This window comes from Scomber japonicus, chromosome 7 (genome assembly GCF_027409825.1).
Source record: "Scomber japonicus isolate fScoJap1 chromosome 7, fScoJap1.pri, whole genome shotgun sequence".
NCBI lineage: Eukaryota > Metazoa > Chordata > Actinopteri > Scombriformes > Scombridae > Scomber > Scomber japonicus.
The window spans coordinates 23711899-23729026 of NC_070584.1; the positions used below are offsets into that span (position 1 = coordinate 23711899).

The following is a 17128-nucleotide window of genomic DNA, read 5'->3' on the forward strand; positions in this document are numbered from 1 at the left end:
AGGGAAACTGTGCCTGAGTGAATGAGTGAGAGAAACTGTGCAAGAGTAATGTAGAAATAAATGATGTATCTTTTGTATGAGCTTTTTAGAATAAGAATATTTGACAGTAGTTCCAGTAAGAACTCATATCTCTGACTCTTTCTTTTTTCCGCCTTCTTCCAGCTGACCTCAGAGGGTTTGACCTCTGACCTCTTACTGTCCATCAGTCTGGTTTCCATTGCCCTACTGCTGATTCTCATCTTTACCTCTGTTGGCCTGGTGGTGGCCTTAAACCGCCGTGCCACCCATGGCACCTACAGTCCCAGTCGGCAGGAGAAGGAGGGATCTCGAGTGGAGATGTGGAGCATCACACAGCCACCACCTATGGAGAGGCTCATATGAGAGGCAGGTGGGGACTGTGTCTGCATGCACCGACATACATGACAGAGGACCAAACTGGATTAAATCATCATCTGAACTGTGCAGCAGAATATCCGCAGCCTGCTTAACACATGTTCATTGCCTCACAGTTCCTCCGTCCCAAAATTAAACTGTCATTCTTCACTTGCATAAACACATGCTAGAGGACTGTATGAGATCTTGTGACACCATTTTTGTGTTTTTGCATCCCAGTAATTCATCCATCTTTTTACAACGTGCTGCACCTGCCTTCAGCCTGCAGCAGTACATCCATCTAAGTGCAAAGATTTGAGCTCAGAATGTATCGAGTCTGTCACATCCATGTTTGTAGGACTGATGTACCAGCGATCACCCCAAAAAAACTTAATCAGTCTTTGGACAGACAAATAGCGCTTCTAAATTAAATTCCTTACATTTCATTTATGTGTATTTATTACAGGACAATGCCTTTCTAATTCTTTGTATATTACATGTCAATATGTTGAATATTGCAGTCATCATTGATTTTTTTTCTCACTGAACATTCTCCATTGATTTTTCTGTAGCTCCTCACAAACACAATTGTGCCCTTAAAGAGTCCGATTTAAGGATTAGTTGCACTAGTCAATAATAGTTTCTTAGCTTCCTTTGGGCTGACTTGAATGTCATCAGCTGTGCCATTTTAAGTCTATGTACTGTAATTATTATTTTGTATATTAAACTGTGATTTTTATTTCTACCTTTGATTGTTGGCAGCTGTACATAGAACATGTGCCGTTTCATTAAAGTATAAAATTTATTTGTCAATTTATTAAAAATCTACAAAGTGTATGTATATTTATGAACAGTGTGGTGTCACTATAAGAGATACTTTGCATTTTTACTTCAGTGTTTGTCTAATAAATCAAACAATACACTGATACACACACACATGCATGCACACACACACAAACACACACATTCAATAAACCACCATGTGCTGTGTGAACTGTAAATAGTTAACATACCACATTGACTGTTTTGTATGTTAAATACATTCTGTTTTAATAGAGACATGTGGTTAGAAATGAGGCCAGAGATGCATAAGCATGAAACAGTATAATTTATTTTCAGTTCACAGTGCATACATTGTGTGCAGTTGTACCAAGTTACTCATCAATAGCGCATTAGATTTGACCTCAGTTGTTTAAGACAGCTGTTTTCTCTGCAATGAGAACATGCAAGTGTGCACAGAATCAGAAAATCAGTAAATGGCATATCAAAGAGTTAATCATCATTACAATACCCAAACAAGAGACTGAGAAAAAAAACTGTTGATTAAGGTAACTTCTCCTACACTGTTACGACACTGAAAATATGTTTGATTTTTGTAAATGTGTGGTTTATGGGGAAGTGATGTTAATGATCTTTGTGAAGTTGAACCTGCGTTTTCACTAAAATCTGCTACATAATCTCTTACCTCTCACTCCAAACTTGCAATTTCAGGACTATCATACTTAATATATATTTATTCATTAATTTACACTGTATTGTTAGCAGAGTACCATTTTACACGAAGGGTTAGGTATTCATAGCTATCACACACCTTCAGACATTGAAATGCAAATCCCCTGACAAAAACTTCTTCATTGTTTTACATTAGTGTAAACGGTATCAGTCTAAAGCTTTTCATTTCACTCTCAACAGCAGCTAACTGCTCAAGTATTTCTCCTCTACAAACATCTGCAGTGAGATTTACAGTAGCCTGTAACCAAAAGTAGAAATGTGTTCTCCTGCATAAGATGCAAGGCAAATTACATTTAACACTACAATATCCAAATGCAAGGCAGAATGAGTGTATTGTACCAGACCCCATGTTATTTCCACCATTCACGTTTTGATGGAAACACTAAATACTGAAATAATAATAATAATAATACAAGAAAAAAAAAAACATCAGTAAAATTGAACAAAGCCAAATCATAGCATACAATACATACAGGTACTGTACATACATGCAGATACAATAGTAAGCACTGTACCATGTACAAGCAAGCATCAGTCTGCTTATTTTGATTAGAAGTTGTCAAATGCTTCTCAACATGAATGGCTACATGGGACATTTGTTAATATTCTCTCTCTATATTTTATTTTTTCCCCAAAAAAATAAAATCTAAAAACATTCAATTATTAGGTGTCATTTTTACAACATACAACACCAATCATATATTATCCATGTAAAATATACTCAAGCCAGCAAAAATACATGTCTATTCAGTTGAAAATAATTTCTCATCATTATGAAATCAACTAGAGAATCTCCTCTGAGAATTTTTTTTAAATGCCGTTAGCTCATGATGAGGGTGCTTAAAAAAGAGAGAGTGAGAAGAGACAAAAAGAAAAAGAGCACAAACTATACATATAATCACCTACTAGAAGAATCAACTTAAGTACCTATTTAACAAAAAGATCTTCTCTTTAAACACAGGCAGGAGGATTCCCGCCGATCACCACAGCAAAGAAAAACACTGAGTAACTCCAGCTGGGCTTCAGCCGAGCTCGATAACAGAACAGTTACGAAAACAATGCTAGTACCCAAGTTCAGTTCAGGTCAGTTTCTCAGGACCAAACAAGTTTTTGTGTCGGTTTATCATCTAAATACCAACGTTTGTAGGGCCTAACTGTGATTTAAGGTGGTCTGAAAACATTGCATACTCCCCCTCTCTATAACACTGTACCTTGTTCTGGTTATACTGGGTGGTACGCTTACTGTATAAGGCACACCATACACTCTGTCATTAACACTCACAGACACACCTCAGCTCACACACAGTTAAATAGTCTTTGATATTTATCTATTTATTTGGGGACATGTGGCTTATTCCCATTAGAAGCTAATTTGATTGTGATTGTTTTTTTTCAAGTAGAATCTTGCATTATAAAATAATTAGTAGTAAAAAAAAATTGACCTTCTTGAATTTTAAATATTTGCATAGTAAATATGTTTTTTTAAATAGTTCATAATGAATAAGGCCAGTACAGAAATTATTCTAGAGTCTGTTTTTTAATTTTTCCTTTTTTGGAATTACTAGGACTGATTCCTGGGCTTTTAAAAGCACGCCAAAGACTTTATGAGCAAATCGTTAACGCAGAGCAGCACTCAAAAAGTAGAGAAATAGCTGCTATTAAACTGCCACACCGACTGGCGTCTGGCATAAATCTTAAGAACAACGAACCATAAATGTAGTAATCCCAACACAAGCACACATGAAAAAAGCTTTCTTCTTTTCTCTGGGTTTGTGGTGACGCAGAGAATGATGGGAACCACGATCCGATCTCTGGATGCAGCGTTTCTCTCCACAGGAGAGTCTGTTATAGAAATACTTTTGACTCTGTACACATTGCATCCACGTAGCTACTCTCTGAGGAGAACCATATTGCTGCGTTACAGTACAATCATCAACCACTGCATTACATAACAGTGTGACTCTAACCTAGAAGGGCAGAGATTTCATTTCCTCCTGTGAGACAGAAAAAAGCTAAGAAAGGGAGATAGACAGAGAGTTATATGATAAGTCTGGTGATATTGTATAATTTTCTTTATGACAAAAAATTCCATGAAAAGACTAAAACCAACAATTTTTTTTAACAGGTTGACAGCTGAAAATGATCCAGCAGAAATGCACTATTTATTGTTTGAGTAATGTTTGGGAAAAAAATGGTCCAGTAAAGTTTTAGCAGATTATATTTGTTTGAAGATTTCCATCTTCGGTAAATAACGGAATAATGTACTGTTGTTTTGTTTTGGTCTTCATGTAATTTGTTGGTAATAAGAAACATACAGTACAGAGGATGCCAGCCTCATACTTTAAAGTTCACCTTTTCCACCTCCACGCCAAACCTCATCAGCTCTGCAACAACTGGCCACCATTTATAAAGGTCAAAAAAGAGTGAAATGTCCTTTAAAGAAGTCAAAGGCAGAAAATTTGAAAAAAAGACAACATGAGGAAGAAAGTGATGATCATGGAAAAAGAGGAAAAAATGGAGAATGGGCACTGGCATCAGATCATCCACATTATCTTTTTTCTGTATTTGCTTCTCTTCAGAGTAACAGAAGTGTCCTGAGGAACACGAGAAGAGGAGCGAGACAGAGATGTTTCTACATGCACATCTCATTATCTGGAATGCAATTAAAAACAGCAGCTTAAAGCACATCATATATATTAACTATTCTATGAATTCAGAGAAATACAGTGCTGTTTAAGTAATATTAACTGTTGCATTTAACGTCTGACTGTACCAGTGATTCTGATTACAAAGTACCTGTAATGGTATCTATAGATTAAGACACCAGCGTATTAGAAAAACAAATCACATGTCCATTTAAGGCATCGTGATAAAAAAAATATATTACACAGTGTATAATTAGTTTCAAAGGCTTTGTGTCTGAAAAAATCTGTCTCATTTTGTTGCTTTTTGCTCAAATAGTCTTAGCGTCAAGAAGTATCGACTGAGGACTATTTGTTAATCTACGAGTGCAAATTCAATTTGATCATGAGAAATGTTTGGAACACTGGCATAATGGTGTAATGAGGAGATATAGTCCCTTCTTTATCCTGACAAAGTACTGAGTTTTTCTTATTCTACATTCCTTTAGGGAAGGTGAGAAATTCCTGTATTAACAGTTGGCTACTTATATTTTCCCCAAAATATTATTCATGGGTCTTTATTTTCGGCATTCCACTGTGAACACGTTACAAAAAAAAATACAACACATGAAAATGTAGGTGTTGTCAAGGAATTTAGAGCAATTACAAACGGAACATTGCAAAAATCTCCTTCCTATCAAGTAATTTGTTTGTTATTGAGTATACCGTAGAAAGTTGTTTAATTTTTCTTTCATTTTCTACACTAAAGTAGTATTTTTCTCCATTTTAAAATAAAGACCTGCCTTATGTTTTACGCAAGGATACAGACATTCATTTCAAGAAGAGTTGTATTGGCAAAGGTGAAATATTTTTACTACGCATCAGCTTTCACTTGTTCTCAGGAAAAAAAGGTTTTCAGGGTTCAACTCTACACAGAAATTACTTGATATGAAGAAGACGCTTTGCAAGGCACTGATTCTTCCTCTTTTACCCCTACTGGCTGTGGCTCTCTGGTCGTGGCATCAATGACATCAAATTTGTTTGTAACATTTCCTGACAGTTGAGTGTTGAGCTAGAAAAGGTCTGAATTGATGGCTACGACTAAATGTAACAGAATAATTATGGTGAATAGATTTCAGCAGAACCTATGGCGTATTTTACAGACACAGAGTTTTTGACATTCTCAAGACTCGTCTGTGGCTTTGCCCTGGACCTGGTGTTGACTGTTGTTGCAGTGAACCTGTGAGAGCTGCAGGCTGGTGTGGAGCACTGAGCCCAAGCAACACATGGACTCAATCTCCTCTAAGAGGCCCTGATCCTGTACCACCGCCGCCCCAGAGCCTTTACCCTGACCCAGGCACAGGCCGAGCCCGAGGAGGCCCTCCTTGGACACTTCTTTCTCCCACGGGACCTGCATAGCTGACTGGCTGTTCCTCGATGGACTCCCCTGACCCTCCATGTGGCCCTTGCTGCCCTGACTATGAAGAGCCTTTTCCTGGTATTGTCTCACTGTCTCCTTGGACAACACCTTCCTCCTCAGGATGCTGGTGGATGCAGTCTGGTTCTGGGCCTGAGGAGGAGGTTCGGTGCTGGCTTGGGGGTCTGAAATGGTCCGAGGCCGGCTCGCTGGTAGAGAATAGTTCAGGTGAGAAACAGGTGCTGGAGAACTGTAGGTGTGAGACAGAGTGGGAGACGGCTGCGTAGGCGTAACTCTGTGAGACAGTGTGGGCGAGTAGGAGTAGCGGTCTCCTGGTTGTCGTCCCAGAGGTAGAGCATAAGGGTCAAGACTGAGCTGCTGAAGATGTGACTGCTGCTTGAAGGCATCAGTGTCCTGGGCTTGTGCTGTTGCTGTCATGACTGGCACTGGAGAAGCTGCTGCAGGTTTCTTTGACACCTTCATGCTGCTCTTGTTGGGCTGTCTGCGTGGGGACGGAGGAAGGTGTTTCCCGTGGACTGCACTGTCATCTTGGCCCAAGTTCCAGCCCCCCTGATCTCCACCTGAACCACAACCACTCTCATCTGCAGGTTTAAACTCGCAGGAAGGTTTCGGCTTGCACTAGAAGTGAAGAAACATGAAATGATCACAAAAACAATTACTGTTATGAGGAGGCCTGGGTATCATTGCGTATCATGCTCTCGCTCAGTTTCTGGGTGAAAATACCACTGTATTTTGTAAGCATGGTAACTGAAGCGTTCCAAACTGGTGTATCCTACTTTAAGTCCACATACATTGGTTTGGTTTGGTCCCATTCTACTTAATGGGAGAAGAGTGTAAAGAGTTAACTAAATAGTCACATTTATTCTTTATTGATGAATTGTAAACTATTCATTTTCCATAGTAGATGTTGACCTTAGATCCATATGAACTCAAAATGGTAGACAACATGTTCGACTTGGCTAGAACCAGGTTAAAAGTTAGATTACTGTTTTGTATTTAACAGTTATATTAGATACCTTGAGCATTGTGAAATCACTGAAATATTCCTTAATTTTACATCAAATATTTCTTCACTTCTAAACAGCCATGGTTATCTTATTAATAGCATTTTAACCTAAACAAACAAATGTGTAAAAATGTAACAAAGGTATGGGTAGCTTTAAAAAAGAAAGTGTGAAATAGCCAAAGATAGATAGACTTTGAAAGGAGGATAAATGCAAGCACTTGGAGTTAAAAAGAAACAAAACAGTTTTTGACTTGAGACAAAAAGGATTAATAGATATCATTGTAGAGATACTCTGCACTACAGTAAAGTGGACAATAAAGTGGATTAAACTATCTGAAAGATCCCAAAATAAAATGTTTTTAGACATTTTTAAGCCATGAATGACATGCAGATGTTATATCTATCTATAACCATATATCAACAACAACCTGTCTTCATATTTCTGGACAAAGTTGGATGTTTAAATCTTCTCTGCCCTCTTGATCCCATATTTAAATAATGACAGCTCTTCTACTGATTTATTATTACTCCTTATGTCTCACTTACCGGGGCTTTGTAATCCAAATCATCCATGGATCTGAAGAAGTCCAGGCTCTTGGCAGCACTGAGTTTTCCTTGCTCAATTGTTGAGGTGTTCAGAGAGTCTAGGATCTCCTCTAGCAGGTTCATCTGACCTGAGCGGTTGGAGTCAATGTCAAGCTCCAGCGAGTAGGAGTCATCGCTGTCCTCGATGTATGAAGGAACATCCCCGCTGTCCTCAGAGGAGATCCTGTGTTTGGAAGAGACAGCAGTGCTTAACAGTCCTAATATCTGAGTAAGAGAATGTCATGTTTCATAAGAAATATTTTTAGAAGGTGGGAATTTTTACACATAATATTTAATGTATTACTGGACGTCAACATTTCGACTGGAGGATCCTTTGAAAATAAGCAGTTACAGTATATAGCTGACATTTCTTATGCTGTTACTAAACATGTCCACTTGGGGGCAGTGTTATCATGAGTAAAAAACACTGAATCTGCTTGGAAAAGCTCTTTCCACTTTTGTCAACTTTAAAAAAAAATAAAATGCATCAGTTGGACAGCCAAAGTTATCATAACTTGACACACATACTTGAAACAATGAAAATAGCTGTAAGTCATAAAACCAGGAGTACTTACTTGCTCGCACTGTCCAGCTCATCATCATCAAGCCCATAGCCAAGATCCCGAGTGCCCACACTCATAGGAGACTTGTTAAGGTTATGCTGGTAATGAGAATCACAAAGCAATAGAATGTAGTGAGACACAAGACACAAAACGATAAAACAATATAAGTGGACCCAGGAGGAGGGAGGTGGTCTCAGCTTAAAGATGCAAGTCTCCCGTTAAACCTTGAGTCTAAAATACGGTGTTCTGCTGAAGTGCAGCTTTTTCTATTTATTTATTTTTTTAATAAAACTATGACATGGGACCCAAAACAAAAAAGATGCAGGTCTGTGCCTGGTGGGTCCCCATAAGATAAGAATACCAGATTGTTTTAATGGGCCTGGACCCTAAGGGTTGAGACTAAATTTGTCAAATTTGGGTCTAGGGATAAAAATCTTTAAGATCCCCTGCAGTATTTTATCAAACTCAGCATTATATTTGGACTACAATGCATTTAACCGCTACCAGTGAGGATATGGGAAACTGCATTAATCATTTGCATTACGACAGAGATGCACGTGATTTTATTTGTCAGTGTAGAGTGTTGAATGATCAGTGTGTACTGTAGTTGTCTGACACAGTGGGTTTAATAAGCCACCTGTGTACCATGTTTAATGGGCGGGTTAAAGAAGAGACAGAAGCTTTACAGAGCAGGGCAGGACTCTCCCCATGGGAGCACAAATCTGCCCCAGGCCACTTATTAACATGCCTTCCACTAAGACGCACATGTTCCTCTCTCACTGCGTGTGCATGTTCGCTTATGTTAACACTATCTCTCACTTTCTAATTGACACTCTTTTCATTTTGCCTATTTATCTTCTTACATATTGCTCCTCACCTCCTTAACATCTCAAATTGTCCTTGAGTGTTTTTTTTTGGTACACACAAGTACAGTACTCATGGGGTACAGTTAACATGCTAGCACTGTTAACAACCTGCATGCGTGTCAGCAGCAGGAAGTTACTCTTATGAATTGGGGGGGCACAGCAACGTTTCCCCTGGTTTTTTTTACACTCCCTTCACTTTTATTTCTCTACATGTTTCTCTGTAAACTTAGCCACACATATCAAAGCACATTATTGTGGAAAATGTTCTTTAAAACCCTATAAGTGAGCAAAGCACAGGGTTAGTGTATAAGAAGAGTGGAAAGTAGTGTTTGTGTTGTGGAAAAAAACAAAATAATGATGGTGGTGGAAGGTAATGAGTGAACGAAGAAACGCTATGAAGGAAATATTGAAAGGTGAGGAAAGATTCCTCAGAGCCCCAAAGAATGATGGGAATGGGAAGGTGGGTGGGGGGGTCAGTATTGGAACCTTGGACCAAGCCGGTCTTGATTAGCCGACGCAGTGCCAGCCAGACAGGCGGAATGTAACGTGTGGCTGGCCCGGCCTCATTTAGGGCCTGTGTTCGGCCAGGGAAGACACACACACTCAGCCGCATACACACCCTATTACAAAAACACAAAGAGTTAAAGTGCCATTTTCTCCATAAAAGTCAGCGGAGGAGATGTGTGCAGTAGCCACTTAAGCCTCTCAGCCATCGGGCTAAACACGAACACATGTGGTGGCATTGCTGATTGGCCGACCCACTCCCCTTCCATGGTAGCTTGGAGCTATAATGAAAGAGATTTCAGAGGGGCTCGGGCCTGGGATCCCTAAACAGCCTTTAATGGATTCCTGTGTCAGGGCAGTAAATCTGGGACCAGGCTGACATGCCAGCCAGCCAAAGCGAGCTGACAGAGTGGAGATGCACCTGTGAGACACAGAAATACTTTCACACAAACACTATAAACACATGCACTATATGTTCATGGTGCATGCAGTTATTTAGACTGTTCATTTGAGGAACAGAGCTGTGTTTAGGAAAGCAGGGCCTCTCTCTGCGTCTAGGTGTTTATTAAAGCAAGGTGAACCCAAACACAACCAGACACAGGTCATGAAGCATGGCCCTCTGATCTCTGTTACAGCTTTGGTGCCGTCTACCCAAAAGGAAGTTCCATAGGGAGCAGTAAATGGATGGTACCTCACTTCACGGCTTTATCAATTTGTCATTCCTTCTCTTCACTGTGACCCTTTAGTGCGGCAGTTAAGATTAAACTATTTACAACAACTGACCATTTTACGATAGAAGCGCCACATTTGGCACAGGAGTTGGTTTATGATACTTTTTTTCAAAATGGCCAACATATTGTATTAATTTTACTTGTAATATGAGATACAGCGTGTGTATTTCTCAGTTACATTACTTGAACAAAGTATTACTGTCCATCAAGAGCTGTAAAAATGAGCAAAAGCAGGTATGTGTAAGATATCTGAAATTTGTCGTACTGTATGTCAGCGTAACAACAACACAATGAAAACGTGCCTGGGGAGATTTCAAATTTTACACATTCATGATGAAATATTCTCAACCAGTGCAAACAGGTACCACGCTAAAGCTGTGACAGCTTAGCCACCAGCCCCGTACCTCCCCAGGCCTGACAGGACAGTGGAAAGCATGAAATAGCAGAACAACAGATGATCATACTGCTCCTTCATTAGCTTCACGCTGTCGGCTAATGAGAAACAGAAAGTTGAAAATGAAAAAAAGTGATTCTCCCTCCATGCCTTCCTGTCTCCCATTTCCTCCCTCCATCACTCAGCTGTCAGTGACAGATGTCACTATTTCTGTCGGTCTGGTTCTCACTTCCTTCCTCTCCACCATGCCGCCACAAGTGAGACTGCACTGAATGCAGAGACCGAGAGCGAACCAGTCAGGGGAAGATACAGCAGGAGTCGTGAAAATAATAAAAATGGTCAGGTTATTTCAGTAAAACTAGCTCAAACTAGTATTTTGGAAGCGGCAGATAAGCCTCTTGTGTTCCTTAAATCAAGGAAAAATTTTGACATCTCTTTTTGCACCCTTTTCTTCTCTGAGGGAAACATTTCTTTATTATTTTTATGTTATTTTGTTATTTCAATGCTTTGATGTGTGTTCCTGAGTACTTGGCTGAAGAAGTTAAAGAATCCTGATTACCTTTAGTTCAGGCTTCAGACAAAAAAATAAAACACACTATATCTTCAGTGCAGATTACAAGTCTTTACAATCCTGGACTGCAAGTAAATGAGGGTACAATTATAAACATGAGTAAGTAATCCTCTGCCCTAACTGTTTATACCCTGAGCCTTCTGATACAATAAGCAAAGGTATTAAATATATCTAAGGGGCCTAGAAAAGTCTTCAGATTTGATACAAATAAAATTATATTTCATTCCTATGGTTATGAGAGGAAAATAGTCATCACCATCCATTTTAGTAGCTATTTGGAGAAACAAACTTTCCTCTCCTCTTCCCTTCCTTCCCTGCATGACTGGTTATGAGGAACAACTATGCCTCTCTGTGACACGGCCAAATGCTAGTGGACTTTAATAGCCAGTCTTACATTATACATTTCATATGGTATTTCTGAGTGGGCACTGATCTCACAGCTTGGCAGAGTATGTAAAGAGATGCCGGTAAAATGCAAACAAACCTTGGGGAGAGGCAGAGCCTTGCAGAAGTACGGCCAAGTCTGTGTCTGCCTGTTTAAGAGCTGCTCACCCGAAAGGGAGGGGGGTGGGGGGGGGGGGGGGACTGCTTTTGAGGCAAGATCCACTGCTCATCTGTCCAACTGGCTGTTGCTGAAAGCCCACATCCTTTTTGCTCAAAACAGGAGCCATATGAAAGAAGGAAAATGTGCATTATGCTCATTCTTCTTCACTAAACTAAACTCATCCAGTAAAATCACCAGGTGTCTTTCTGTGAATGGCTGCGGTGCAGTACTTTGAATATACCAGGAGATGGCACTTTGGTTTCAGTGAGGAAGCCAGTTGGTCTCTGAAGTGGGGCGAAACTAAACAAAGTGGAGACAACAAACACATACAAATAATCGTGCTCTCACACAGATGCTCACACATCTACTGTATGGACACTGCCACTCTATTTAGAGTTCACTGTGAGGCATGTTTACAATAAACTATTCATCTAACAATATCTATTCTCAATATTAATCTCAAAATGAACACTATGAGCATATTTGAACAGATCAGAATCATACCGAAAATGTCAAAATTATTAATTATAACAAACACATGCTGTACATGCTATAATTTACATTGCATGGCTATACTTTGAAATAGTTATTAGCTATTATGTTTATCCAGAAACATTGTTTTTGCCATATTACAGGACTTTCAATCATGTACTGCTGACTATATAATGCGTTATGAGCAATATTTCAAGTTAAGTGGTGTTTTTATTAAAAAAACATTAGTGTAAGCATGTTTGAAGTCATAGACAAATGATAGTTCTTCATCTTGAAACCATCATCACACAAACACAGACACTTCACAAGTCATGTGTACAGTGTACATATGTGTCCAGTGGCCATGAACACATGAGCTGTCTCCCACTGATGGCACACACACACACATCTAACCAAGCATTGTCTCTCTCTCTCTCTCTCTCTCACACTCTCACACACACACACACACACACACACACACACACACACACACGCACACACACGCACACACGCACAGACACACGCAGAGCAGCCTTTACACACGGAAGTATCTATGCGACTTTATTCCTCTGTTCTACATCTGTGTTAGTTCCCTGCTTCCCCTCCACCCTGAGCTCTGTGGTGTTTTCCGGGCTGGCATCTCTCCTGCCCCACCAGGTGAAGAGTCCAGAGCCTGGGGCTGAGCCCGGCCACAAGCCTGCTGGCTGTCATTGTCCATTACACTGTCCCAGCCTCTACGCTCCTTTGCTCTCTTTACAGCTGTCACTCTATTGCCTCCAACCTGAGGCAAACTGCTAAATGCATGCATTGTATACATGCACACGTACATGCTCATGTAAAAACAGGCTAGGGTAAAGATACACTTTCTACAGTATCTGCAGATCCTTACAGCACAATATCACAGTGGCACACACATAAACAAACACCAAATAGATAAAATCTGTAACAGAATCTCAAAACCCACACTCACACACAAACCCAGGAGCCAGAACAATAGTTGTTGTTTGTTGTATCAGACAAGAAGTCAGCAGTCCAATTCAGTCTTGTTTTTGTCACAAGGAGGATTACTCCTCCGTTCTTAATCAACAAGCACACCAAACACTACAAATCACCCACATTGCCGGATACAGCTGAAATATGTACGCATATGACAGCAGCACTTTCACTTTGGTACATGTGTTGGCTGATCAAATAGAATATGAATTTCATTACTCTCATTACTTTGCTATGATTAATTAAAGGAGCTACTCCCTGATCATTCATTTCATTTCAAGGACAGACATGGTGGGGTTTTCTAAAAAATGAATGATAAAAATGCATCAGCCTTTTTCTTTTCATAGGGTATGGAATTTCTTTAATCAGATCACATTTTTTGAGATTATGACAGCGCAAAATGTTTCTGTATTTATGCAGAGGCTGAAAAGGCCTTGGTCACTTGGTCAAAGGAACAGACATGGACAGCAGGGGAGGTGTAGCTGAGGGTATAATGCAAAAAATATGTCAATATGTTATTTGGTTTGTCTTACTGTGTATAAATGAGGTGAGCTTGGTGTGGAATATTAAGCAGAATCATTGCTCATGCTTTAATATATTTCCTTTTTTAAAATAAGAAAAGTATTATTTCTGTCTTATTTTAAATATTTAGATATTTAAAAGTTGAAATTAAATACTGTTAATGCAAGGTTGAGACAAAGTGGATTATTTGGACAGAGGCGAGGCCTAGGTCTATTATTCTATTATTATTATTATTATTATTATACTATTCTATGGAATGAACTGAAATGTGGGTAGGTACAGGCACAGCTCTATAGGAGCCTGGGCAGGTGTGTGGATAAAGGTATGTTTTTTCCAATTGTTTTCATTATACTTAACCTTTATTTAACCAGGTTAGTCCCATTGAGATCAATTTCTTGTGCACCTGGTCAAGAAAGCTGCAGGCAGAACAACAGTATCAAGATTTCATAGGAAGCAATCTCAGAAAAAAAAGGAAAGAACGGTGAGACACAGAGAGGTAAAAAGCCCTAAGAACAATAGCTGTGACTTCATATAATTGCAATGTAATTATGGCATGTTTTAAGCAGCCAGGTACAAGTTTAAGTCCAGAGAGTAGCAACTTAAACCTAAAAGCGTCTTTCTTTCATTATATTCTGGCTGAATGATTTTCCAGTGGTCTTTACCGCAGATTTTTGTAAACAAATGGCATTCTTCACTGAGTTGAGCATAAACATTTTCTGTGGGAACGAGTTAATTTTCTTATCCAATTAGTGTGCTTCAATTGAAGTATAATGACAGAAAACAAACTAATGGGGCTATTCTAAAAACCAACAAAACTGAAGGCATCAAAAAAATTCCAGTAGAATCTCCTGACAAATGTTTTGGAGAGTTTCAATCTTTCAGGGGTTATTGCACACTGACAGGCCATAAATTATCAAGGCTTTCTAGGCTTCTCAATTTTCAGTCTTAGTTTCAGTTGACAGAAAAGAATCTAGGGTTGTCAGACTTTAGACACAAAACCCAGGAGGGTTTGGAAAGGGTTTTAATGTGTATGTGCCAGGGCAGTATACTGATTTATCAGAGTTATAAACTATAATGTTTTAAAAAAGTAATGGCAGGAAGGCAAAGTGAAAAGACGAGAATGGAAGAAGTATTGTGTATAGAGGATCAAATGGACTATATACAAACACAAACACACACACAAAACCAGTGCTCTGGGACATGCTATGCTGTGTCCTGTGTGTGCCTCTTCCAGTGGTCTCCAGGGACCCGTTACTGTGGCAGCGAACAGGCCTCAATGGCAGGGACAGGGGTGTGAGCGTGTGTATATCCTGAATATGGTGTGCGCGTGTTTGTGGGTGTGCGCACACATCAATTGCATGTTAACTGTTAATCTGTCTGTGTGTGTGTGTGTGTGTGTGTGTGTGTGTGTGTTGGCCCAGCTTTGTGTGTGCATTAGCTGGGGGAGGGTGTCCGAGGAGGCTTTTAGAAAAGCCCTAATTGCCGTTCCTCTCCTCTCCCCGGCCGTCACACCTTCCTCTGCGCTAAGGCTTTCCAGCCTCATCACACACACACAGGAAACACAACGCTAATTAGACACAGCACAACCTCTCCTAATCACACTCTTACATGACTGTGACCAAAATGTCAGCGTGTGCATGCAGGCATGTTTTTTTGTGTGTTTTTTTAAGCTGAATTGGGAGTCTTTTTTTTTTTTTTTTTTTAGCAATAAGAGGTGGAAGAGCTCCAGCTGTGAGTACAGAGGTAAAGATATGAGGTGGGAGATATAACTAGTATCCCTGAGGCTGTGTGTATGTGTTCAGTACTGTACAGAAGTGTGCAATTATAATTACTTGAAACTAAACTTTCAAAACCAAGAGATATATGTGAACATTTACATTTACAGCACACTACAGTGTTACAAATCTCAGACGTTAAATCTCCTGATAAATTTATTGATGAATGCATACTTTGTGAGCTTGCATGTGCTTGCACTTCGCTTGCCAGCTCTGCACACAACAAAGACAGAAAAAAACGTGCTACCCACTTATGGTGCAAAAGCAAATTCTTCAGAGGAAATGCTGACCAGCAGATGAGTTGCTTCTACTGTCCGTGCTGTTCAGAGAAAAATACTGAATGTACAACATGGGTGCGTTGAAAGAAAAAAAAATGCTTATCATTACATTTGGCACCCTGACAAACTAATGTGCTTCCAAGAGCTGTTACAAGAGAGAGAGAGAGAGAGAGTGAGTTTGGGGGAAGAAGGGGAGAGACAGGAGAGGGATGGAGATAAAAGAGAAAGAGAGAGTGATGTGGGGATGGAGAAAAGAAAGAAATGAGAAGAAAAAGTGGACGGAAAGAGTACAGAAGTGGAACACTGCATCCATGTCGATCAAGTGAAAACTGAGCTCTGGTATGATCAGTGTAGCTGCAGTTAACTCATTTACTGATATATGTGTGTGTGTGTGTGTGTGTGTGTGTGCGTGTGTGCGTGTGTGTATCATACCCGTCTCATCTTCTGCAGTCTCCTTGGAGACAGGCTCTTGGTGCTGGTGGGAGACCCTGCACAGATAGTCATCCCTTCTTCTTCTTCTTCCTGAGGAAGAAATGATGAATATAAACCTTAGATGTTTTGTGTAATACATGATCTAATCTATCATCACATCTAAAATATCAGTGAGTTTTGTGAATGCTGTATGTTTGCATTCATGTGAAAGGTCCACACCACAACCCATTTAACATATTTGTACCATACATAAGTTAATCCATTTTCAATTGAAGAATGTAATAGGGTTTTTAAGTGAATACATGCCGCTATTTGTCCAGTTTGTTGCTATATCTCAGTAACACTGATGTACATTGAAGGATAAATCTGGTGGAATTCAATGTTTTTCTTCTTGTCAAAAAAATACCATGAAAAAATCTAAATGAATAATAAAATAATTAAACTAGCAAGTGTTGACTGTGTTGCCAAAGTCTGTTAAAGCCACCACTGCATTGGCTGTTATCTTTATTAAGATGAACATGGGCACTGTGGTATATTTTAAATAGTTTATATACTGTACATATATCATGTAAATGCTCATTATGCACTAAATCTGGAACTGATATAGCCCCCAACAAACACACTATTTACTGTACTTGTATCTGAATAACACTTTCTAAAAGCTACAGTCCCCAGCTGTTTTAGAAAAGTAGTCTCAGAGTCACAGACATGGCGGTGATTCATTAAGACTATAACAGAAATGTAAAATGTTGCGAGCGTTAGCGTTAAAACTTTTTCTCTTGCAGGTTCCAGAAATAATTATCAGTTGAACGGCAATATATTTGTCCTTTTAGTGTCCTAGTGTAGATGCCTACAGCTGGCAGCAACATAAATGCTTTGCAGATCAAGTGTGTTCCTACCAAAACTAGAATTAATTTGTCTTCTGAAGGCACAGGAAATCTGTTAAACTT

At 39.5% G+C, this 17128-nt stretch overlaps 1 protein-coding gene across 5 annotated transcripts in view; it reads right to left on the minus strand.

The window, feature by feature from the left end:
* Positions 1 to 1465: 1465 nt before the first annotated feature.
* dennd1b (DENN/MADD domain containing 1B) overlaps positions 1466 to 17128 on the minus strand; it is a 104522-nt gene continuing 88859 nt past the window's right edge. For 2 of the 5 annotated variants that reach the window (XM_053322063.1, XM_053322062.1), the window contains 4 exons: positions 16179 to 16268; positions 8110 to 8195; positions 7496 to 7718; positions 1466 to 6561 (listed from right to left, as the gene is read on the minus strand). In XM_053322063.1, coding sequence (XP_053178038.1) covers positions 5689 to 6561; positions 7496 to 7718; positions 8110 to 8195; positions 16179 to 16268 — 1272 coding nt within the window. In that variant the 3' untranslated portion in view covers positions 1466 to 5688. Of the gene's footprint in view, positions 6562 to 7495; positions 7719 to 8109; positions 8196 to 11753; positions 12008 to 13971; positions 16269 to 17128 lie in introns of those variants that run through there. The other 3 variants (XR_008321590.1, XM_053322064.1, XM_053322065.1) reach the window with 3 other exon arrangements.